Source organism: Netta rufina (genome assembly GCF_964035555.1).
Source record: "Netta rufina genome assembly, chromosome: 2".
NCBI classification, from domain to species: Eukaryota; Metazoa; Chordata; class Aves; order Anseriformes; family Anatidae; genus Netta; species Netta rufina.
This window is the reverse complement of record NC_140124.1, coordinates 119012209-119036972: the sequence shown is the minus strand read 5'-3', so window position 1 is coordinate 119036972 and position 24764 is coordinate 119012209. Positions and strand designations below refer to the sequence as shown.

Sequence of the window (24764 nt, the reverse complement as noted above, 5' to 3'; positions counted from 1 at the left end):
TTAGATTAAGCTCTGACTGTTCATTTTATAAAGGTGAGAAAATCAATGAAACCAAAGAAAAGGTAAAATCATGAACTTTGAGGCAGAGCTGTCATAGCGATTGACAAGTGGTGATGATGAGCTGAAAGAATCACAGCTCTGCTTGTTACCTACCTGTAACTACAAACTCGATGTAAGAGTAAGACTGGGGCATGATAAAACTTGAAGTAGCTTCCTCATGGCAATTTCAGTCAGTGAGTGTGAGGTTTTCATTAACTACTGTGAAAATACTATGTCTTTAAGAGTTGGACAATCCTTTTAGGACAAAGCAGAGCCTGTAAATAAATCAAATTCATCAGCTCCTGATGCTTATTGGTAGAAGAGAACCCAGTTTGGAGTGAGAGTCTTCCCCTCATTTGGAGTCGCTAGGTGGTGCAGCCTTCCTGTGTGATACTGCAACAGCCCTTTGCATGTGAGTGCTCTTACCAACCAGTTGCTTGAGTTAGTCTGCTTGAATGCAGTGATAAGTAATCACTCTGGTATGCCTTTAACCTGTCTGAAGAGGTAGGACTTGAGCCAGTGCAGGTCTCGTGTTTTTGAACTGTTTCCCTTAAATATGGGTTATCTCCAGGGTAGATTTTCTAAAATATTATTCTATTCCCACACAAACTATTCCAACTATTAAAAAATATTTTGGTGTAGCGCTACAAAACACTGAGTGCTGATCCCTTGAGCAAGAAGGCTGCTGAGTACAAATTGCTCTGGACCAGCAATGGTCAAACAATAGGCTAACACTAGAAACTTATTGTAATATCACTTCAAATGATTTCATGCTGTGCTTTGATGCTCTGTCGTTTGTCTGAGATTGTATACTAGCACGTTTGCAGAACACTATCTGTAATCTCTTATTCTCCAAGCAAATGGCATTTCCATGCACCTTCCTGCTTCCTGGATCACTTCTGTTGGCTTCAGGTTATTGGCTTCAGGAAATGGTTTGAAAAACAAAGTTCTAGTATCTCTTAAGCTTTTTTCCTTAAGCTAAAACACAACCTGTAGTGAAATACTTACCAAGCTTTAGCTGTAATCTTTTTCAAAGGGTTGCAATGGACTGGTACATTAAAGAATTTTGAGAAGCTGTTTTAAAGGGCATTTTAGAACTAAACCTTTTCTTCCTGCCTGCTCAAAAGAAACCCAAAAAGGGCTGCAGAAGTGGGTGGTTCAACCTGCTTCAGCTTCCCAAGACTGAATAGATATAAGGCATGCAGAGTCCATCAATATTTACCATTCTAAGTTACCCTTCTGAGTGGTAATAAGCAGAGGCTCTTATCTTCCATGTGCAGCTACTGCTATGGACAGATTATGAGGCATTTTTCCCCAAATTACTGCTGTACGACTCATTTCAGACTAAGCGTTTATTAAAATTAAAAATCACCATACAATAGAAACAGTATTTACATATTTATCTGATAGTCTGCTTAACCAGCGTAGTTTGGCTGAAGGAGGCCAATGGAAAACAAAAGCAATGATTGTTTATGCTGCTGAACATTAGCTGCAGGCACACCGAAGCAAAGTACCACTTGCCTAAATAATTGGGGTGAGAGGTGGTAAAGATGTGCTGGGTTTCAGTGGTAGGAACAGTGTCACCGAGGAAAAAAGCCCACTCATACTGTAGTTGCATTGTAATTGCACTAGCTCAGCTGTTTTGGTAACTCATTTGGGTAGAACAATTTGATATAGAGCTTAGCAAACTGCGTTTCATTTTTATGAATTACAGATTTAGATACTGAGCAACGACGTTATAGTGTTACTGCCATATAACTGAATATCCTACTGCATATTTCCACAAATTGGTTTCGACTGTGCTAGAGCTAGTTTTAGCTTTAAAACAGCTTTTAGGTTAGTCGATTAAAGCAGCAAAAATACAAGGAATACTCGAATAATCACAGACCATTAGAAATTACGATTAAAATATTTTCACGGGTAACATTCTCAGTGACTGCAATGAAAGTATGAACTTCAAATTCCTGTGCTTTCCCCTTGATGATGACTTTGGCCTTGTGGGAAACCGAAGGTGGGACACAGAGCTGGATATGCTGCTGCTTCTGCTGTCATGTACGCGCTTCTGCATCTGAGAGGGCTGTTGCGTTGCTTTGAAAATTATTTTAAACTTAATACGAGTGACAGAGCAGTAAAACAGAATCATCTTCAATGTAAAGAATTACATACATAACCCTTCCTTAAAGGAAATCATGACAACATTTAGAAAGTCTTACAAGAGGTGCCAGTACTCCCACTGCGACTGCGAAATAACAAGGATACAAAAATAATTTTCACACTGCTGCATTTCAAAAAAGGTGATTTAAGAGCAACACCATGTCTTAAATCTGTAAGGTCTCCTTCATGCCTTTTTCTTTCGAAGACAACTGTTCATGCATCCCTTTTATAAAGGCCTCCTTGTAATACATTCCATGACTGATCCTGAGAAGGATTTGTCAGACTGTACAGGTGCATGGTCGCTTTCCTTTTGCCTCCCTTCCCACCCCAAAAAGCTGACTCGGTTTGGTATGTTTCTGCAGCTGCAAAACACAGAGCACTTAAGAGAACTTCAACCTCTAGAGGAATTCTTTTAACCAAAGAAAAGCGTGATTATTTCGCTGCAGAATTTGTCTTTCCGTCAGCATCTCAGCTTCCACACTTGGTTAAGACATCCAAGCTCACAGAGTAATTGGTTACAGCAGTCTGTCCAGGTAAGTCTGTGACAATGCTCCATGTCAGCAGGAAAAGTGTTCTTTGTTCTACGGCTGCTGTTGGTACTGCCCTTCTGTTGCTGTGTAGAAGTCATCGAGCACGCTCTGTAGATAATCAAACGTCGGTCTCTCTTCTGCCTTGTCTTTCCAGCACGTTTTCATGATGTCGTAAAGCTCAGCTGGACAGGTTTCCATACGTGGCATCCGGTACCCACGCTGGAGAGCAACCATCACATCTGAATTGCTCATACCTTTAATAATAATAATAATAATAAAGGTTTCAATGAATAGATCTCTTAACTCCTTAAGAAACTATTTGACTTGCTTCTGTTCCCCGGATCCCTCCTGTTTTTCCTGCTTTCAGAGGCGGTGAGATCCACAGCCAAAATCCCACCCTGGCCAACTGTGTCACTCTTCCCTCTTTGTCTCTGGCTGCAGAGCTTCAAACCTGCTTGTTCCACACCGATGGAGAGCAGCACGCCTGCTTCACCACACTGCTGGTGCCCCACGCCCACGCACCCTTCAGTGTAGTTACACACTCAGATTTTTCTCCTATATCAACTATTGCGCATCTGCTGCTGATTGCAAGACAGTGGACATCGCTGACACTGTTACATGCAACAGGCAATTTCCTCTCCCTCTTGCTCATGCTATTCCTGTTGTGCAAAACCATCTCATCAGCTGAGATGAGCTTTGCTTTTTTTCCCCGTTGTTGCTCTCTTTCTGAGAAAAAGAACAGTAACAACCAGCAGCGCATCACGAGCCTCACGTGCCTCTCTCACGGACCAGCCCCAGACTGCACCCTCCTCTTTTTTTGATCTTCTTCTTTTCCTCTTTTATATCCTTGAGAGCTGGGTTCACAGAAGGGTTGCAACACCTGCTCTCAGAAGGCAGCCCTGCATGCGAGGTCAGCTATGCCAGGGCCAACAAGAAAACCACTTCCTACCCCAAAGCCTGCCTTTCAGCTCGCCCCTTCCTCTGCACATCTTACACAACTCGATGGGCTAACTATGCCAGCTTTACCTTCTCCCAAGCCAGTCTCTAAGCTTTTTGTACCTCAGACAGGGCATGCAGGAAGCACCTGCGTTTCAGCCTGGACACTTGCCATCAGTGAGGACTTTATCTCTACCCAGAAGGGTATCCTGACCCCACAGCTGCTGGCTGCTCCTCTGAATAAGTTTCCCAAATGGTGCAGCTCTGCCTAAGACTACCGTGTGGTGTGTTTTGAATTTTTTAACCACTGGGTAGGTGAGTGTGTGATGTGCACTGCTCTGACTGACGCCGAGGCTTGCAGCAGAGGTGCAGGTGTGCTGCTGCCCTGGGAACGCGGTGACCGTGCAGCTCCGCCGCTGCAGAGCACCACACGCATTGCCGGAGCTCCGAGGCTATGATTTAAGCCACTTGGCGGCTAAGGACACATCTGAATCACAACCAAATGACAAATTAATTCAGTATAACTCCTTTGATTATTCAGGATGACTTGAATTAAGGGGATTTTCCTTAATACACATGGAAGTTCTGCCAATCACAATATGCACACCGTAAGACCACGCCAATTTTTCCTCATTTAGAAGAGCAGGCACCACTACAACAGAACATAGTGGATCCTTGGATCCTCTTTCCCTTCATTTCAAAGGGAGAGGTTAATTCTAAGATCTGTGCAGGGTAGGATTAATTTCCCCAAATAATTTGACATTAACTACAGGACACTGCTCCAAATTCCCAAAGGCTGGAATTCCTTCAGTTCAAGCCTTTTGGCTTTAACCTCTAGAAAAACCATCAGCCATGAATTCTGGGTCTGAATCAGAGCGGTTACTTTGGGCCCATCTTTTGTATTTTCAAAATTTTGCTTTGGAAGGAGGAGTGAAGTTTTCCTAGCACTGCACATGCTATAGCAAAAGAGTATTTTGAAGGTAGCAGTGGAATAGGATGTTATCACAGAAGAAGGAATTACTGCTATATAAAGTAAAGCCAAAATAAATATAGAAAGAAAGCCAATGAAGTATTTTTACAAGGAACAATGATCTGACTGCTTGGGTTTAAGTACTTTATAGGCTTGTGCTTAGATCTAGTGTCTTTAGGATTGTTACTATATTCTGAATGCTGCACACTGTGTTTCAGCTAACTTGCAGAAAAAATATCTGTTAAATAACCATTTAAGTTCATAAGACCAAAATGAAGAGCCTTTTATCAGTATTGCATACTAGGTACAGCATCATGAACATCCTTATATATTTTAAAAAAACAAACACAGAGGTTTATCTGTCTACCCAACACATGATGTAGTACCCTCAGAATAGCTACTTGTTTAACTTCTCCATGTTATTTTTTTTCTTTCAGCTAGAGAGTCACCTGTTTCACCAATGTCCTAGTCAGTAAAAGACATCCCACATACATATTTGTTACACCTTATATGCTACCAAAGGACTAACTCTAAAGATTTGGTACGTGTGTTAATTTACATTGTGGTACCTGTTAAGGTTCACAGATAAAAGATTTCCTTATGTTACAGCCCGGGAAATGATGTAAGCACAGCAGGGTGAAGGAAAAATCCCAGTGTACCGAAAGTGACACATGTTGTGAAGAACAGCTGATATAACTGGAATGCAAACATGGCTTGTTCCAATAAATTACATATTGTGTAATCACCTGGAAATTAGGTTTTTACAACCAATTCGACCTACTTGCCTACAGAATCAGACACTTGTTTCGTATTTCAGAGGTAGTTCCTGAAACTGTAGTCCCACTAATTGCTTTGAATTTCTCAGGAAGAGAAACAGCTGTTGGAATTTAGGAACAAAGATCACAGAAGTTCCAAGTTTCTTGGCTGGAAATGCTTCCTACCAAGCTGCCTGCCTAGATTTTCTTTGCTAGCATTAACTACTTGTCAGCTACAACTCAAACCGTTTTGTATGCAGCTTTATGCTGAAAGCTTACTAGATGCTGAAGCTGGTTAATACCTGAAAATAATATTTTGAAGTGTTCCCATTAGAACCGAAAAATCAATTTACTGTTTCTACTCCAGCGGCTGCTACTCACAACCTATCACTGGGCTATTCTTGCCACGCTGGGGTAATTTGCCCAAACCTGTCACATTTCTTCATGTGAAGTAAATTGGTCATCCACTTATTTTGCTGTCCTGCTGGTTCTCCAGTATCAGCTTTCTGCCTATCAGGCTACTTCAGTTTAGACTTTTATTTAAAATAGACATACATCCCTCTTGCAGTTGAATGCAAACTATTACAAGCAGTATGCAGTATGTGTTTTATGGAGGTAAAGAGATAGCAGACTTAGCTGCAGAATTATGTATTGGTTGGGATTTTGTATTTTTGTAGTGCTGGTTTCTGGGTGAGTTTGTAGGTCTGCTCGGGGAACGACAATTTTCGAGGCATCCAGAAATAACCTTGTGGGGCCACCTCAGCACGGACTAGTGTCTGGATGCACGGGCATGTGCTAATGGGAAATAAAGTCTTGCAACTGTGGGAAGAGCCATGAATTACCCTGCTGATGACAGCTTCCATCTGATCTTTCCTTGGGGACCTGAGCAGCTTTTTTAGACTAAGACTGGGAGGACCAGCTACTCAGTCACATATTTTATAGCCCTTACCTAAAAAATGTTTAAACATTTAGCTATGCAAGCAGCCCTATCACCTCCTGAAGTTTAAGGGGGCTGCTCTTGAGCTTAAGTGCTTCCCTGGACTGGAGCCTTGAGGAGAGATAAGAACGTCTGCTTTGGCTCTGCCTCCTGCACAGAAAGGTGATGTGTTCTTCCCTCATATAACATCAAGCTGGCTGCCATCAACCTTTCTCCGTCTGCTTGAGCCTCATGGGAAGTCTGGTCTCCTGTTCCCACAGGTGTTAAGCCTACTGTCACGGCAGGGTTTGGGACTCAGGTCACCCAGTTCTGTCTCTTTGACATCCCTGTTGTTTCAGGATGCAGTTTCAGCTGCTCATGAAGTGGTGGTGAAAATGGTTTCACCATTTAAACAGCAAGAGCTGCTGCACTAGAAGTGCTGGGAAAGCATTGCTTGAATATATAACAACTGCTCTCCCTTTCCTGCCTGTAAACTGCCAGATCCAAAGGCTTTATCTCAGGAGTTACTCCGTCTGTTAAATGGAGGTGAGCAGGCCAGGTGAATACAGCTGCACTTTCTCCATTCACCCACAAGATAAGAGAATTTAGGTTAATTTTCCACAACCTCAGCAAGCTTATGTGAATGTACCCTGCTGCCCTGAGTTAATCAGCTATGCCCGAGATGTGACGGTTTTATACACACAAATATCTTTTATACGAGCTATTTCTATGCATTGGAAACATCACTATGTATTTTGTCTAACAAAAAGAAAAAGGAAACATGAAGCACATCACCATTTCACAGCTACCTTTATAGCCACTATTGATGTACTCCCCTGCGGTCTCGTATCTGAACCATGGGAATAAAGAGTGGTACAGCCAAGTGGTACAGCAGCACTGCTTTAGGCTCTGTTTCTTGTTTGCTCAGATTAGCTCATGATGACAAAGTATTAGTGCCTGCTTGCTTGTGAAAACACACTTTAGTACTTTCACATATGGTATTAAAAAAAGAAGCCAGTAGCTTACACAGTACTGTTAAAACTTGTACTGTGTCCTCCCCGTGACAGTGCTTTAGCCTGTGAAGTGGAGATCTCTGGCAATTACAACTATTCAGCTGTAAATTATTTAAAATATATAAAAATGAGTCCTCATTCATGGTGCTGTTAGTCCATTCACTAAAATTTATCCCCACGAGGCACATGGCTTACACATAGGGTGATGGTAGCTTTTCAAACACTACCATTACCTGCAAGACATTTCCCAAATCACCGGTTTTGCTACTGTCAGATGCCAGCTGTTTCCCTGGGTAATTTCTTTGCCTTTTAACACTGCAGCATAAATACAGAGCAATGGTATAATCATGTGTCCATACCTGGATAAGGAATCTTTCCATATGTGACGATTTCATACAGGAGAATCCCAAATGACCACACGTCAGACTTAATAGTGAAAGACCCATAGTTAATTGCCTCCGGTGCTGTCCATTTAATAGGGAATTTTGCACCTAAAAGACAAAACAGTCTCAGTCAGTCAAAGGCAAATTTAAACACTGTATCAGGCCACTGGAAGGATTTAAGAGACTTGTCTATGGTACTCCTAGAACAGCAAAGTTACCAGCAACTCCTTCTATCCAGGAATTACTAGAAGAGAAGTGCTGGAAGACACATGTTGCCATGCTGCACGTCCTGCATTAAAGGTGCAAATGAAATGCCGAAAGTTACATAGCACCATAGCCTCTCGGGTATTGTGATCTTTTGCTAAAATGGCAGTAAACATTTTACCTTCTACCAGTGGTCAGGGAAAAATCCTACAAATCCTGTTTATTGGGCTTTAACCTGGAAGGAGCTCAGCACCACATTCACTTCCCCCAACCCCGAGCAGGATGGGGGAGAGAATCAGGGTGAAATTAAAAAAAAATTCCCAGCCAGACCATGAGCAGCACAACTCCCCCCTTTTTATCATTCCTTATGATGCCCCATGGCATGGGACATCCCTTTTGCCAGCCTGGGCTAGCTGCCCTGGCTGTGTTCCCTCCCAGCTCATGGTACACCCCCAGCCTCCTTGCTGGCAGGGCAGCACCAGGAGCTGGAAAGACCTTGGTTCTGTGTAAGCACTGCTCTGAAACAGCTAAGACATCAGGGTGTTATCAGCATTATTCTCATCCTAAATCCAAAACACAGCACCACGCCAGCTACCAGGAAGAAAATTATCTCTATTCCAGCTGAAACCAGGAAACCATCATCTGGAACTTCACAAGACTTAGCTAACTTCTACCATTTTAAAGAAAGTCCATCTAACTTCAACATGCACTTTAACGTACGCCACACTCAGTTATTTCTAAACAGCCATAGATGCAAAAGGAGTAGCAAGTCATATATTAATATATGTCTTTCGTGTCTAAATAACTGATTCCAAAAAAATCCCATATAAATGCAAACTCCATCTAGTTAGAAAAGAAGCAGCCATTGCTGGGGAATATTACTTTAGCTCTTCAGGCAAAGAAGAGTAATGCAAACAGATCCTGGTTATGCCCTTTCTACCCTGCTCTGTCATGCTGGCACAAAATACCAGGTAAGCTAGATAACTACTGAATGCCAGGAAACTGATCAAAGAAACCCAGCATAAGGAACTTATAGCATGAAAGGATCGTTTAATCAATACACAATGTCCAGAGCTGGCTAAAAAAACACAGGTATGGGTTCTGTTCCTCTGAAAGCTGCTTAATCATGCCCTTCCCTCTGAGCTCCCATTGAATTAGTTACTGGTTACCTAGTGACTTCTGAGTAGCCCTTTAATCGTCTCCCTTTAATCTCAACTGTAACGCATTGTTCTCTTTCTTCCGCATACCTTGGTTCTTAAACTCTCATCCTACATTACCACAGTTTCCACCCAGCCAGTGTGAAAACATGAGGTAGTGTCCTTAAAACGAGAGCAGGACAGCCAGCCAACAGGCACGCTCAGAGAAGCTTTAGGGCATTTACTCTAATGCAGTTTGTGCATGGGAACATTAAAAAAAAACACAGAATTTTTCACTACAGCTAATAGACTACGCCCTTCTTAAAACAATCTGTGACAATATTAGCAAAACACATATGGCAAAATACAGACAAATCTTTAATAGCATGCTTTCCTCTCTCACCAGTCCTGCCCCTGCTGCAGCATTACCTCCTGGCCGTGTGCTGAACAGGGGGCAAAAAAGGAGGCAGCCTTTGAGCGTCCCTATACACAGGAGTGATGCTGCCGACCACACAAATCAATGCTGCAGCTCCTAAAGCAGCTCCAAAAGATAACCAGTTTTGCAAAAGTTTCCCCCAAAAACTACAACTACCAGGGCTGCTTCCTTTCTGTAAGGGAAGGGAGGTGCACATGGCACTTAGGATGTGAACAGAAAATAATTTTCATAATTTCTCAGCATTTAATTCAGTGGGATGGAAGCTGCGGGTCATTTTAAAAGTTGTTGGCATTAGAACGCTAGTTAGTTTTTATGGCATTTTCTGTCCTTGGTGATCATATTAATTTTAAATACAGCCTCAATGCCTCCCAGAGACTGAATTTTTAAAGACAAAACAAAACAAAACAACAAAAGAACATACCTTCTCTTGCTGTATATTCATTGTCTTCAATAACTCTAGCTAGTCCAAAATCAGCAATTTTGCACATCAGTAAGTCCGAAACCAGAACATTAGCTGCTCTCAAGTCTCGATGGATGTAATTTTTCCTTTCTATGTATGCCATTCCTTCTGCAATCTGTAACAAACGAAACAACTGTTTTGGTATTTCAGCACAATACAATGCCATCGGCAGGCCAGGCCTCTCTGTTCTTTCAATGTACCAGCAAAGTCATGTTCACTAACATTAACAGCAACTTTGGAGCATTTTGTATGTGGAAATTAGGAGAGGTTGACTGCCATGCAAAACTTACATGTAGATCCAGTCCTGCAAAACGGTACTTACAGTGGCAGCTTCAAAAGAATAGTTTGGATGAATAACAGCCAGTAGGATAAGATACCCAAATCAAAAATTTAAATGAAATGTTCATAAGATTTCTACTACAATGTTCTCTTTCCTAATTTACTAACCAATTTATTTTTAAAATAATAAGAAAATGGAAGAAATTAGTAAGTTAAATGAGAGACATGTTCTTTTAAGTTTCATTAAGCAACAATGCAGAAAGTTTTTTAAAAGAAAAGGAGACAAAACAAAAGCAAACAAGCAAACAAACAAAAAACCCACCAGCTTTCTAATTACCTGAAATTGCCTGGGAAATTACTAAGACAGGTCAAATAACTTTATGTACGTTTTCACCTCCGACAACATCTACCTGCTCATACATGAGGAGCATTTGGCAACAGCAAGTAGTCAGATACTATCACAAGTAAATTTAACTCGCATTTCAGCAACCAAAATTAATTTCCAAATCAAATTGAAGGTGATTAATGCTCTCAAAATACACACTGGGGATGATTACCTCAGCATTTGTCCAGACTGCCCTATTTCCCACCCAAAGAAAAACATACTACTTTTCAAAAAAAAAAAAAAAAAAAGTTTCTCAACTCAGAGCAGTAAAAATTTTGTGTCATTGGTATGCTATCCAGAAGTTTAATAGGAGCTAGGAAAAAAATAACACCAGACCAGTGCTTGGGAGCTGTCAGTATTTCTTTTCCCTGTGAGATTGCTGGTGCCATTTCCATTTAAGTCCCACAGGCTAACTGTGCCAGAGACACTACTCCAGAATTTCTGCAGGTGACGTGTCTTTGCCATGCACATTATTTGGGGAACACAAGCTCCCAGATTTGTCAATGAAGCAGCAGTGAAACGTAAGGGCCCTTTTCACCCCAGTTCCTACCACACTCATACACAAGCTCTTTCCCCTATGTCTCAGGAGAAGACGAGCACACGGACACCTTCCTCATGCCAGAGCTGCACATTTCAGCTGTGCAGTAAAGCAGACAGGAGCACCTGACAAAACTTTAAGAAAACATTCACACCACTTCTGCTTATCCATTTTTAAAAAGTCCCCGAGGGATACACCACACGCACGCAGCACTGCCCCTTACAGCAGTGAAACCCCGTTACCTTCGTTCCTCTTTTGTTGTTCAGGCAGTGGAACACACAGCCACTTTCCCTCCCACCTCCTGCCACTGAAAAACTCTTCTTACAAACCAATATATTGCCACTTCTTCAGGGCAGTCTTAAATTTCACTTACACAACACAAGGGGGTTCTCACACTAAACGAGAAAGAAAATCTGTGATGATGAAGAAAGTGAAGAACTTCTGCATTTCTTATTTTCTAGAAATAAGTAAAAGGTATTTTAAATAATGATGGAAGCAGCTACTAGTGAATAGTTACCACAGAGAGTCTTACTAGAGGCTTAAAGGCTACTCACAAAATAGAAGGGTAGCATTTAAATCTCTCCTCCACATGTGATGATTTGGGTTTGGGGAAGAAGGAGAACTGAAAGCAAAAGTTTTGCTCTGAGATCAATGCTGAAGTGGGACTGGCCAGCTTGGCAGATGCGACTGAAACGCAGACAGGTGCACTAATGCCACTGTGAAAACCCAGCAACAATCAAGAAGTAATCAACTTTCCTCTTACTTCCCTGCACAGATCCAACATTTGGACTAACTGCTGGCTGGTGAATGACAAACCATTTCATGGAAGAGAAGTTTGTGGCCGTGATTCTCAGTTTCCAAGGCCAGCCAAGCAAAGCCATTGGAAAGACCTTTCTATTTCCTGTTCTTTGTGCCAGATCCACTGAACTTATCATCTGTTAGTCACAAACTAAGAATGTGACAGCAAACAATTCACTGTGTTTTCAGCAAATACAAATTACGTTTCCATGCAATTCCAGGGCAATGGTTTTGACTGTATTGAATCAGAGAAATTCAAAGAAGCCGTGTATGTACAAACGTTTGGGCATGCAAAAAAATTCCCAAAAATGAGTGGGCAAGGAATTCTGATTAACAGGAGGGGAAACACAGAAAATCAACAACCGAATTCATATATCCAGTTCATGTTAAGCCCTTGTGATCAACAAACAAACAAAAAAAAAAGGAAAGAAAAAAAAACACACCCCAAAAAACCCACAACAAAACAACCCACACAAAAGGATTTTTTGATGAAGGAAATGTGTGCCAGAGCCCATGCGATAACTCTTTCTGATAATTGTTGGGTTTTCATTGCCAAATGGTATGTTACATGTAAAGAAATCCACAGGAACAAAAGAAAAAGAAAGCACTCTTTCCCTCTCTTTTAATGATCATTTGTACCTGTCAAGGCTATTTGGTGACATGCTAGTCAGAAGCAGGAAAGGAAAGATTATTTGGGCTCACAGGATAGTTTTCGTGGCCTTTAAGAAAGGATCCTGCCTACACTGCACTGCTGCTACTCAAAAAGAAACCGGTTTTCTCATAACCTGTAATGAACTACTGGCATGCTTCTAGAATTACCTAAGCTAAATTATTTGACAATAACAATAATAGAAAGCAATCACTAAATAGTAGGAATTATGTACACAATGTAAGAATGACAAGTAACCAGCTAACTCCTGGAAGGAATAAATCAGCCTGTAAGACAGCCTCCAGACTGTAAATCTTCAGCTGAAAGTCAGACGATAAATAAATGACTCGGAGCCAATGTTTTGGATACAGCTCTGTCACTGACGTGGTGATTTCAGCTAGCTGTGCTTTTTTCTCTCAGTTTCTGTTCTTTCTGCCTGTAAAGTATGGTGATTACTTATCTTTCCAGAATGCTTGTGGGTCATCTCACAAACAATAAAACTCTTTCAAAATATTTGAAGAAAATGGTAGGAAAAGCAGGGAGCGAGCAATGACGCTAAAAGAAGCATTACATGTGTTCTGCCCAGTCCTTCACATCTTCTGAAGGGAGAGGGGAGAACCTAATAAACCACCACCTCAGGAGAGGAGACTCTGCTCTCACAGCAAAGCTACACTTTCTAAAAATGAAAACCACTTGGTCACAACTCCGAGGCTGCATTGATGAAATGCCACAGTTGAAGCTAAACAGCACATACAGAGATGGGCAGTTATGTTCTTTTTTTTTTTTTTTTTTTTTTTTTTTTCCCAAATTGTGAAGCTCTGCCAATCATTTTATTTTAAATTTTTCCCTACAAAACTGAAGAACTTCTGGATTCCTTCACAGCTCAGCTTTTCAATTGAAAGACATGTTTCATTTCAACTTTCATTCCAAGGCCTGTGATTCATTTTTGCAAGAGTTACTTCAAACGAGACATGTTTTACATATTGTTTGCAATGCTGTTTATTAATGCAGAGAGAGGATTGCAGTAACATCTGTAACAGATTCCACTTGTGCATTTGTAAGCCGTGTGTAAAAATGTGGAATACTAAAAAGGCCAGATGGGCTTGTTCGGGGTTAACCTGATAGGATGTTTTTATATCATGCTGAGAATATATGATATCAAGTTGAGAACGAAAACTGGGTGATGGGGATCATGAAACAGATGGGAATGAAAATGAAACATAATGAAAGAATGGCAATATGAAGACTTCTGTTTTTCCTAGGAAAGCAAACTTTAAACAACTTGGAGAGTTGGCAGGTGCAACCTTATGGGAAAACAGTTTCAGGAACAACCATGCCAGCAAGGAAGCAACAATTACAAGTGCAAGGGCAAACCACAAGGAAATGCTCAACAAGAAAAGGTTGGCCAAGTTTTACATGGCCTGAAACCCCTGAAAATGATACAGTCAAATTATAAATTGTAAAAGAATACCCAAATGTGACAAAAATCAGAAGAACTCACCCACAAAACATTCTGCAAATAGAAAGTGTAAGCAGGGAAACATTCTAGAGGTGCATTTGTAACAAGATGTGCAACAAAAATATTTACATTAAACAGATGGGGAATGCAAATACATGCAAATGACACAGAGAAGTTTTTAAATGCCTGCTTTTGCTTCAGTCTTCACTAAAAGCATCAAGGATGCACGCATGGCTGACATGAATAACAAAGGGGTAAGAACTCAGGGTGCAAAAAGGAAACTGGGCTAGAACAGTTTTGAAGGATATGAGTGTTTATGAAACACCTGAACACTGTCAGTAAATCCAAAGTCACAGAGCCTCTACTCACCTGTAAAACAGGGAAGTAAAATACGGACAAAGAATAAATAAATTAAAGTGATGAATCAGTATTCAAGGTTGCACCTAGTTTGTATTTGGTTACAAATTAAATCAATTCTGGGGGGAAAAAGAAAAAGAAGAAGAAAAAAAAAGAAAAAAAAAAAGAAAAAAAGAAAAAAATAGATATGACCTATGATGTTATGATGCCCAAAAGACTAAGAAACACAATGCTAAATCATCCCCACTCTCCAGCCCTATTTCATCTATAATTTTTAAACCAAAATAATCTAGAAACAGTTACTTTGGGGATCATTTAGGTATTTTTAAAAGGCTTTCCTTTGCATGGACAGATGGCGCTTTTTTGTCCGTTCAGGATCTGTACATGTGAAAGCTACAGGTGAAAATGCACCCCATAGACGCCAGGGATTTGTGAATAAAGGCGGCTTCAATGATCCCTCTGAATTGCTGCTGCCTGCTACACAAGTGATTCTCACTCCCCGGGGCTGCTCTACCACTGAGGCTGCATCTGAGGGCTCAGCAGTGAGCAGGACATCCTGGCCACATCCCTTTTCCTTTGCTGGGCTGGGCGGAGGGTGGCCGCAGAGCTGCTCTCACTGCAACCCAGCCCAGACCTGTGGCCCTGTGGGAAGCTCCTGCTAAAGCAGGTGAAGCAGCCTATGTAAGCCAGAGTACATAGGAAATCAGTGAAAAGTAGCTACAATGTGAGGGACTATCCTGATGAGGTTTAAGAAGAGGAAGTAATGTAGCATCTGCTGAGGTTCACACTGCTTTAAATTTGGTAATTCCCAGTTCTTAGGGAAGAGTGTCAGAAAAAACAGCCTGCGGTTTTGGAAGGTTTAAGCAAACACATGCTATTGACCTGGATAAGACTTTATTTGGTCTAGGGTTAACCAAAACCAGATTCCTTTCAATGATGGCCAGACATGTAATAAAATAAAACACACTTGAAGAATTTGAAAAAAGAATTCGTCCTCACATCATTAGGGTAAGCGCCTATGAAGAGGGTATAGACCCTCTGAATCTGAAAACTGTTGAGAAACAGAAACATTTTAATTCTTCAAATGATAATTAATGTAATACCTATTTTCCATTTGCAGCAGAGTTTATCCTAAAGGTGGGTCAGGAAAGGCTGCAAAAATGTACTCCACTTTCTCCAGTCAAACAGCTAGGTAGGTAAAGTAGACCCACATGGGAAAAAAAAGAGTAATTATGTACTGGAATACTAGAGAGAATCATTATTAATATTTCAATATTATTATTAGTCTAATGGCATTGTAGCCTTAAAAGGCAGAAAGAAGAGGATAAGAGTTGATAACAAAGTTGTAGGTCATGGAAGGATTAATGGAAGTATCAGTGCTGCATGGAAAAGACTGTTTTTGTGATACAACTGACCAGTTTGAAAAGTATGACATGAGTATGTTCATTAATAATCGATATAATTTTCCTAAACACAGCCATTATGCATGTGTATGCTAAGCAGCAGATAACAGATTCACATAAGAAGTAGGAAGAGTTTATACATGCAAAAAGTTCACTGAATTTGCATCATACATTCTTAGTTGACCTCATAAAAGCCTGAGTTCAATAACTAGAAACAAAGAATTGGAAGCTCTTTGGGTAAATTAGCTGTGGGGCAAGACAGGAAACAACTACTAAGATCTAGTTTGCCAGTCACCCTGGTGATGCAACAGCCATGCTACTGCCTGTAAATGACTGAGGGGAATACGAGCAGCCTGCACGCTGAGTGTTTTGGTCTGCTGCCTTAGCAAGATCTGGCAGCAGAGGTTGTGGACAAAGCAAAGAAATTCGCTCACGCCCAAGCCTGTAACTGGGAACCGACAGCCAACAGCACCTTTGCATTTCCTCAGCCTGCTTGCTGAGCTGAGAAGCAGAAGTACCAGGAACTGCTCATAAGTTGTGTCAGCTTGTGACTGCCAGACCAAGGAAGTTACAGGACCAGACGGTGAGGGTGCTGGGCTACTTAACACTTACCAAGCAGTGGTCTCATAGGCTCTACATAGAGGGAAACAGGCTCAGATGTTGGTTGCTCCGTGTACCTGACTTTGTTCCTGGCATATATTAAAAATTCACAATTCTGCTGAATTCTACAGGGGATGCCTCCAGTCTATTTTGTATTAAAGCAGGCAGTACGTGCTGAAGATATGTTTGCAAAACTCAGCTTCTTTTAAAACACTCTCATTACAGAGACTGCTAGCATTCATCTCTAGTGGCCAAAATTATCTTTGCCAGGGCATAACCAACCCTAGATTTCCCTAGCCCCTACTCATACACACTAATTAAAACACAAAAGAGAAACCTCAGCTCTTCCAGAGGGCAGATTGTTTGAGAAACAGAGCTGGATTGCCTTCCTAGCAAGCATTTTCTTGCCATGTTTTTCAAAGACCTAATTTCATAAACTGGGACTGCTACTACAGCAAAATACAGAAATTAAAAAACAAACAAACAAACAAACAGAAATTAAAAAAACAAACAAACAAACAAAAAAACTGAGTCCACAGCTATACACTGAAGTCACCAGCAGACTTAGGTCCACCTAAATCCTCCTCCATTGCTGTTAACAACAGCAACTGATGCGTGCAGATGCTCAGATAACAAAACAGCAGAATCAGTACAGCAGAGTAGTAGTATATTCAATTACTTGCTAAAAAATGCTGTCTTTTTACAAGATGTTTATTTCACCCATGGGAGCACTCCTAACTTTTTTTTTTTTTCCAAAATCAGAATATTTTATCCCTTGTAAATACAGATTTCTTTCAAGACTGTTCAAGGCAAAGACTTCATGAATTCAGAGAGTGAAGCACTGAGTAGCCATCTGGCAATGCAAACGCCAGCTCACAGCAGTCTTTAATAGTGAAAAAATCAACTCCATAAGCGGGTTCATGTTTAAGGGCATTACATTTTTCAGCTATCTGTTAGTCACACAGCCACAGCCTCCCCTCCCTTTCTCTCACTCCCAGTCCTTCCCTATCAGACAAGGCCAAAGGTGACAAAGGCCATTTCTCTACATAAAAAGGCAATGTATTAAGTGGAAACACTTCCTGACCGTTTTCATGCCGCTGAGTCACAAGTCCATTGCTAATGTATTGTTCTGCAATGGGTAAAGTTTCAGAACTTTTTGTTGCAACATAATTATTGTGTGGACACATGCATGCAGGCACGCCAGCTGTGCAGCGTGGCTGTGAGCAGCTCAGCCTTGGGAAACATCACAGGCATACAAGGGGAAAAAAGAAGACAATCCTCAGCTACCACTCGTTCCGTTTTCAGTCTTCCTGAGAAGCTTGGATAGGCAGGTAAACTGCCTTACCAGAACAGTGTGATTAAAAAGACATGCAGAGCTCAACACTGCATCAACCAAGGCCAAAAAAAAAATATTCCTGATCTTATTTTAGTTCACTGTGAGTTTTCTCCCTGGACATTTATAGTGTATGACTGTCAGAGGAAGAATACTGCACTATAGGCACCTTTGATACAGACCTTGACACGCAAATCACTTTGGGGTTTCTCTCTAAATTTTTTCTTATGATGTGGAATAACTTGTATATTTTGAGACTATCTCCATGGTTTCACAACCAATGATATTTCATAAGAAATATTGATTGGATTTTATTTACTTCACAGTAATTTACGCATGAATTTGAAACTAACATTACTCTGTGGAAGTTAACATAGAAGTTTGACTAATTGATCTAACCTAGGAAATTAAGACGACACCACCAATGAATGCTACTTGGAGGCATCTCATAAGCACTCACTCTACAGAACTTGTACACTTTCACTTCACTTCTGTTGGAAATGAAAACAGCCTTTCCACAAAGGAAAGTGACTGTGTACCACCGCCATCTAAGTAGATCACCAGCAGTATCGAAGAGGGAGGCCTAACTTCACAAGTTCCCTTTGAAACACTTTGTTCCTCTATTCCCTCCTTTCAAGTAACCATATTTACTCAGACCAAAACATTTGAAAACTAAATTCTCCTTTAATGCAACAAAGTTTAGGATAGTTTCCCATTCTGAGTTTCAGACCTGGAGAGAAATAGAACCCCTTAATTTTGAGCATATTTCTTATAACTTACCTGAGCAGAGAAGTCAATTAGCTTTGGAAGCAATAACTTACTTCCTTCATCACTCTTCAGAAAATCCAGCAAACTTCCTGTTACAACAGAGAAAGATTAAGTCAGTGTAGCTTATTTTCAGAATAAAGTTCCCACTAGGTCCCCAATTTTCTGAGTCATGGAAGTTTTGCAGTGAATGGTTTTCATGTATTTTCAAGCCCATCTCTTTACACGACCTAATAAGAGTAACATTCAAGTCAGCATGGCAAGTATCCAAGTTTTGCAATTTCCCTGGGTGTAGAAAACTCACGTCAGAGCATACCTTAGTTCAGTGGTGCTGAATTGGATAATTACCCTAATCTACAGGCTAGTGGGAAAGTTCTCTAGGAGAATCTCACTCATTAATTCTTTCAAGGTGGTAAAGAATAAATTGCTGAATGGTAGCTAGTGTTTATGAAGTCATCAGCAGAACTGCTTGAAAACAGAACAAAACAAACAAAAACCCTACTAAGACAATCTGAGAAGGAAACCTCACTTATTTTTTGTAGTGATAATCTATTACAGTTTGTCCCTTTCTAGTAGTGCAGCAATCTTTTCAGGAACACTCATCACTCCCCTTATTAAACAAGTATTTATCAATTCAAGAGCTATATAAGACAATTTCTAAGGTTTTAATTATTGTCTTGTTATGACACCAAAGTTAAGTATTAGAACCCAAAGGAACCAGAGCTATTTTGAGGGTTATGCTCTGCACCTTAAATAATTTTAAAAAGTTACATTTAAGAAATCTGTTAAAAAAAAAAAAAGGTTATTTCAAAAATGCAATTATGAATCAGAAAATCAAGCCCTTATGCCTCCTCTAAGCTTCCTCACTTTATATCAGAGCATACAAAAGAAAAATGTTAAAATCCCAAGTTTTCCTTTTCTGCTGCTTCCTTTTTAAAGGATGGGCACTGACTAATGAATGATTAATAAACACAAGTGTTTACTAAAACCCCACTTGCAGATCCTCTGTCATTCTCACCTTTTGCCATGAATTCTGTTATAATATAAATAGGTTCTTCTTTGGTCACTACAGCATAAAGCCTAACTAGCTTGTCATGCTGAAGTGTTTTCATGAGGTTGGCTTCCTCCAGAAAGGCTTGCACAGACATCGTTCCCGGCTTCAGAGTCTTGACGGCCACTTTTGTACTGTTATGATAATAACCTAAAAGGAGGAAATACGTTCAGTGCACTTGCAGTCACCCTGCACCGTGCAGCACCCTGACTAGCAGGAACCCATAAAGCTGGTGAGGTTAGATTCCATTAACAGCTAGGCCCCTGACAACAAGCAATCACATGTAGCACAAATATTGACGCTAAAATTCCTTTATGTTTTGCCAGTGATACACTGCAGTCAATTATAATCAATTTTCTACTTTTTATGAATGGTTTATTTGAAAAAATAAAGAAAGCAAGCTTTCATTTATAAGTAGGCCATGAGAAAATACTAAAACAGTCAAGAGGTGTTTTAACAAACATCCACATAAACTGTCTCAAAATCTAAGAGAGCCAATGGATTGCGGAGCGTCTTTAAATGCTATGGTTAGAACCATTTTATGCAAGCCAGTCTCATGCTTATAATCTTTTCTTTAACCCCCAGTACTCAAAATGGAACTCTTCAGAAAAGTGCAACCAAATAAGCATTCTCGTGACCATCAGAGATATGCTGGCAGGACTGCAATCCTGCAGTGTTCAGAGCAAGATTTAAAACACGATAAATCCTTTCCACATAGCACATGCCAAGCGTAGAACAAATCATGGCTGTTTCATTTCTCTGTTTATCAAACCTTGTAATGTAATACACTGACTATATAAAATGCAATTATCAGTATATAAAGGTTAAAATAGCATTAGATAAAATCAAGAGAATAGCAAGAACTGATCCTAAAGTTTATCTTGTAAAGATTTTTTTTGTTGTTTGTTTTTTAAATTTGAAAAGGAAATGAAATAGGAAAGAAAAGAACTAGAAAATAAATAGAAAAAGAGAGGGATATAAATGCAACATCTTCACTCCAGATTTACAGATAGCTCCAGTAATATCAAACTGCAGCCTTTTGTCCCCCTTACTATACACATTTCAACACTGCAAAAACACTTCTTGGAGAGGTAAAGCTTTTGTGATTCAAGAGAAATAACCTCGGTTCCACATTCAGCAACAATCCAGACAGTATTACCACAATGGATGTACCTCTAAATTGGAGCCTGCAATTTCTGTGTATTACTTATTGCCTTAATACAGAAGCTCAGTGGCAAAGGAGGGAAATAATTTCCAGGTCCTAAGTAATTGCTCTAATCATTGCACGTTTTATCACCTTTTTGAAAAGAAAAATCGTCATCTGAGAAAAGCCACAATAACTGTGAGCAAATATTCAATTGCATGATTACTAAATATATTTTTTCCAAGCACAGTATGATCAGAGCATAACACAGATATGCCTCTAGATGGTCTAATAAGAAGAAATGACAATAACAAGTCAAATTCTGCCATTAAAATTCAGGTATACAATTTCTATCCATGAAAAAAAAAAAAACAAACATGTATTAAATACATCTTTTTGCTTAAAAAGCAGAAGGTTTTTTATCTGTAGTTTGTAATATTCTACACCATACCCTGAATGAGAGCACCAGTTTCACTCCCCATTTGTTGAATACTCTGTTAAACATACTAATTAATACCTTTACTTCTGTGGGACAATTCTATCTACACTCTTAACATTGACTATATAACAGTATCTTACATTCACTAGAGATTCATCAGACTAGGTTTCTGCTTACAGAAAATTTGCATTACGAACAACAAAAACCTCACCCAATACTGATGTTTTCTGCAGGAAAACAGTCTATCCTGGTCCTCTGGTGGTAACATACAAAACAAAGTAGCATGAGAGCATTAGAGACATTTGATCCTGATCTGTCTCTCACTCATTTATTTCATCAGGTTTTGGGGGAGGTGGCGGGAACGACAATACACCACCAGTGAGGAAAGGTGGTTGTGAACTCTAGGGGTTCTTCAGCAAATGTTATGATGTCTATAAAAAATGGACCCTTGTCAGCTCAGAAAAACTGGAATTTGTTTTACCTCTTTCCCCCCCCCATTACATGTAAAGCCTTCACAGAGCATGAGGCCCTACCTCTTCAGCTAAGCTGGTGTCACCTAGCCACCTGAAAGAAAACTCCCATCATCTGTGAGCCAGAAGTGTCAGAGTACGAATAACACATGAATAGGAGCATTATGTTAGAATATCGAGCTAGACAGACACGGAGCAGGCAACATCCTTTCAGTATGCATCTGTACTACCAAAGCTTAATGTCTTAGTCCTCAGGTCACGTCACTTATGATTACTAAGAGGACCCCACACTTGGTTTGTCATGGTATTCCTTGGCATATGATATGAATGAACTGATGCTCACTTTGCCACCTAAACATGAACTCGAAAGGACAGATAGATAAGCAATGAAATTCTTGCTTACATCTAGGTCATCTGACATAAAATTCAGATTCTTTGCAACTAATATTCAGCTCCTGTATGTACTGTAAAAATACATCTGTGATGCTGATGAGATGTACTAGCCAGTTTTCTTGGTTCATTTTACATGTCTTCATGAAAATAATAGTATTTTTGAGGTATGGTTTACTCTGATTTTAATAACAGCTGCATAAGAAAATACACCCCAAAATGTTTATTACTTATATTCTAAATTGGGGTTTACAAAATGAGAGAATCTTTTACACCTGAGATGCAAGCAAAATGAGTCTCATTAATAAACTACACCGTAATGGCTCCATTTGGCTTGTTAACTTTTCTCTTGTCCCTACTTGAGAATTCTATTCATGGATTATTAATGTCACAGAGCATTATGGTTCACGTCATATCAATGCACACTAGGAACAAAAATGCATAAAACATAGACCCTACTCTTACGGTGCTACCCTGGTTCATCACTTCACTAAAGAAGATGCCCAAATAAACTAAACTCCATAGATGAAAACCCTTTCATACCATGGCAGGAAGCAAGTCCCTCAGCAGTTTAGGCTTTTGTTAAAAATTAGATATGATGCAAGAAATAATAGGCAAATCTGAGGAATCTGACAGTTGCTTACAGAGAGCTATGCTCTTCTTACATGTATGAATAGAACCCCTCAAAAATTGTGTTTTGCCCATTTCTTTTGGAGTTGAATATGGTATTTTCACAGGCAGGTTGCCAGATTTTCACATGGGCTTATTCAGGCCAAGCTGTGATACAAACTCATAATAGGCAATAAGTTGAGCCTATCAAAAGCATTTCTGAACAGATCTCCAGGACTGAAGATGGTCAGCTTTGTGAACGAGTCTACAAGAGGCAGCTTTCTCCTTCCTCTGCCTTCACACTAATTCCCTATAAGGTTATACTGGAAACAACCTGAGCTAATCAAGTGTGATACTGTTAGAAGTCAGACAATGTCTCAGGCTATTGCAGCTGCAGGAGGTACAGTATTTCCAGGATGCTGTCTGGAAAGAGTCAGAATGATGGCAGCTTCTCTGCATCCTATGGCACATCAGCACATCACTCTTCCTTCACCATCTACACCATAGAACAGTTTGGGTTGGAAGGGCCCTTAAAGATCACCTAGTTCCAACCCCTGCCATGGGTTCCCACCCACCAGACCAGGTTGCCAAAGCCCCATCCAGCCTGGTATTGAACACCTCCAGGGATGGAGCATCCTCAGCTTCTCTGGGGATCCTGTGCCTCACCACCCTCTGAGTAAACAATTAGTTATGTCTAGTATAAATCTCCCCTCTTTTAGTTTAAAACTATTACCCCTTGTCCTATCACTACAGGTCCTGGTAGGAAGTCTTTCTCCATCTTTCTTATAAGCCCCCTCTAAGTATTGGAAGGCCACAATAAAGCCTTCCTTGGGCCTTCTCCAGGCTAAACTATACCAACTCTCTCAGTCAGTCTTCACAGGAAAGGTGTGCCAGGCATTTGCAGGCCCTCTTATGGACCTGCTCTAACAGGTCCATGTCCTTCTCGTGCTGGGGACCCCAGAGCTGTGTGCAGGACTTGAGTAGGCACAAAGGAGTAGGCATGCAGGTGTTCTGAGTGATGGCATTGGTCTTCCCAAGAAACTGTCACATGTGAAGATGTCTGAACAACTGCCTGACAATGGGAAGTGGCAAAAAAATTCCTTATTTGTCTTTGCTTGCATAGCAGCTTTTGCTTTACCTTGTAAACTGTCCATATCTCAGACCATGAGTTCTCGCACGTTTACCTTTCTGATTCTTTCCTGTATCCTCCCCGGGGGCAATAGACTGAGTGGTCTAAAACATACATGTGTTATCAGCATTATTCTCATCCTAAATCCAAAATACAGCTCCATACCAGCTACTAGGAAGAAAGTTATCTCTATTCCAGCTGAAACCAAGACAATCTTCTCTAACATATGCTAGCTTTCTCCAAAACCCAAAAGTACACGTGCAGGAGCAGGATGTCAGCTTGGAAGCTCAAAAAATACTTATTGTTGAACTAAAAAGACTATAAGAGAATTCTGGCAAATCTTCACATTGCAGTAACAATATTGTCTCTATCTTCCCATATACTACAGAGTGGTTAAGGTTGGGAAGGACCTCTGGAGACCATCTGCCTAACCCCCTGCTCAAGCAGGGGCGCCCAGAGCAGGCTGCTCAGCACCACGTCCAGGTGGCTTCTGAAGATCTCCAAGGAGGAGACTTCACAGCCTCTCTGGACATCCTGTGCTTGGTCAACTATCATAGTAAAGAATTGCTTCCTGATGTTCACATGGAACCTCTTGTATTTCATTCTGTGCCCACTGCTTCTTGTCCTGGCACTGGGCACCACTGAAATGAGACTTGCTCTATTCTCTTTCTACCTTCCCTTCAGGTATTTCTAGATGCTGATAAGACTGAACCCGTGCCTTCTCTTCTCTGGGTGAAAGGGTCCCAGCCCTCTCAGCCCTTCCTCAGAGGAAGAGATGTTCAGGTCCCTTCAACTTCTTCAGGGCCCTTTGTTGGTCTCTCTCCATATCTCTCTTGTTCTGGGAAGCCCAGAACTGGACAAAGTTCTTCTGAACCAAACACTGTTCCCTCTGAAATCAAAATCCTTTAGCAAGCAGAAGTGTATTTGGTATTGAAGCTATGGAATAGTATTTCTCATTCGTACTATGACCTAAACATAATTTTGCTCCAGATGAGGTAAGTAATCAGCAGAGTCTAACAAGTAGCTTATTTCTC

At 40.5% G+C, this 24764-nt stretch overlaps 1 protein-coding gene across 2 annotated transcripts in view; it reads right to left on the bottom strand.

Annotated features, from left to right (window-relative positions):
- Nucleotides 1-1358: 1358 nt before the first annotated feature.
- LYN (LYN proto-oncogene, Src family tyrosine kinase) overlaps nt 1359-24764 on the bottom strand; it is a 51477-nt gene continuing 28071 nt past the window's right edge. For both annotated transcript variants that reach the window (XM_084306817.1, XM_084306818.1), the window contains exons 9-13: nt 19517-19699; nt 18514-18590; nt 9894-10047; nt 7673-7804; nt 1359-2977 (exon numbers count right to left, since the gene is read on the bottom strand). In XM_084306817.1, the coding sequence (XP_084162943.1) occupies nt 2775-2977; nt 7673-7804; nt 9894-10047; nt 18514-18590; nt 19517-19699 (749 nt within the window). In that variant the 3' untranslated portion in view covers nt 1359-2774. The remainder of the gene's footprint in view (nt 2978-7672; nt 7805-9893; nt 10048-18513; nt 18591-19516; nt 19700-24764) is intronic.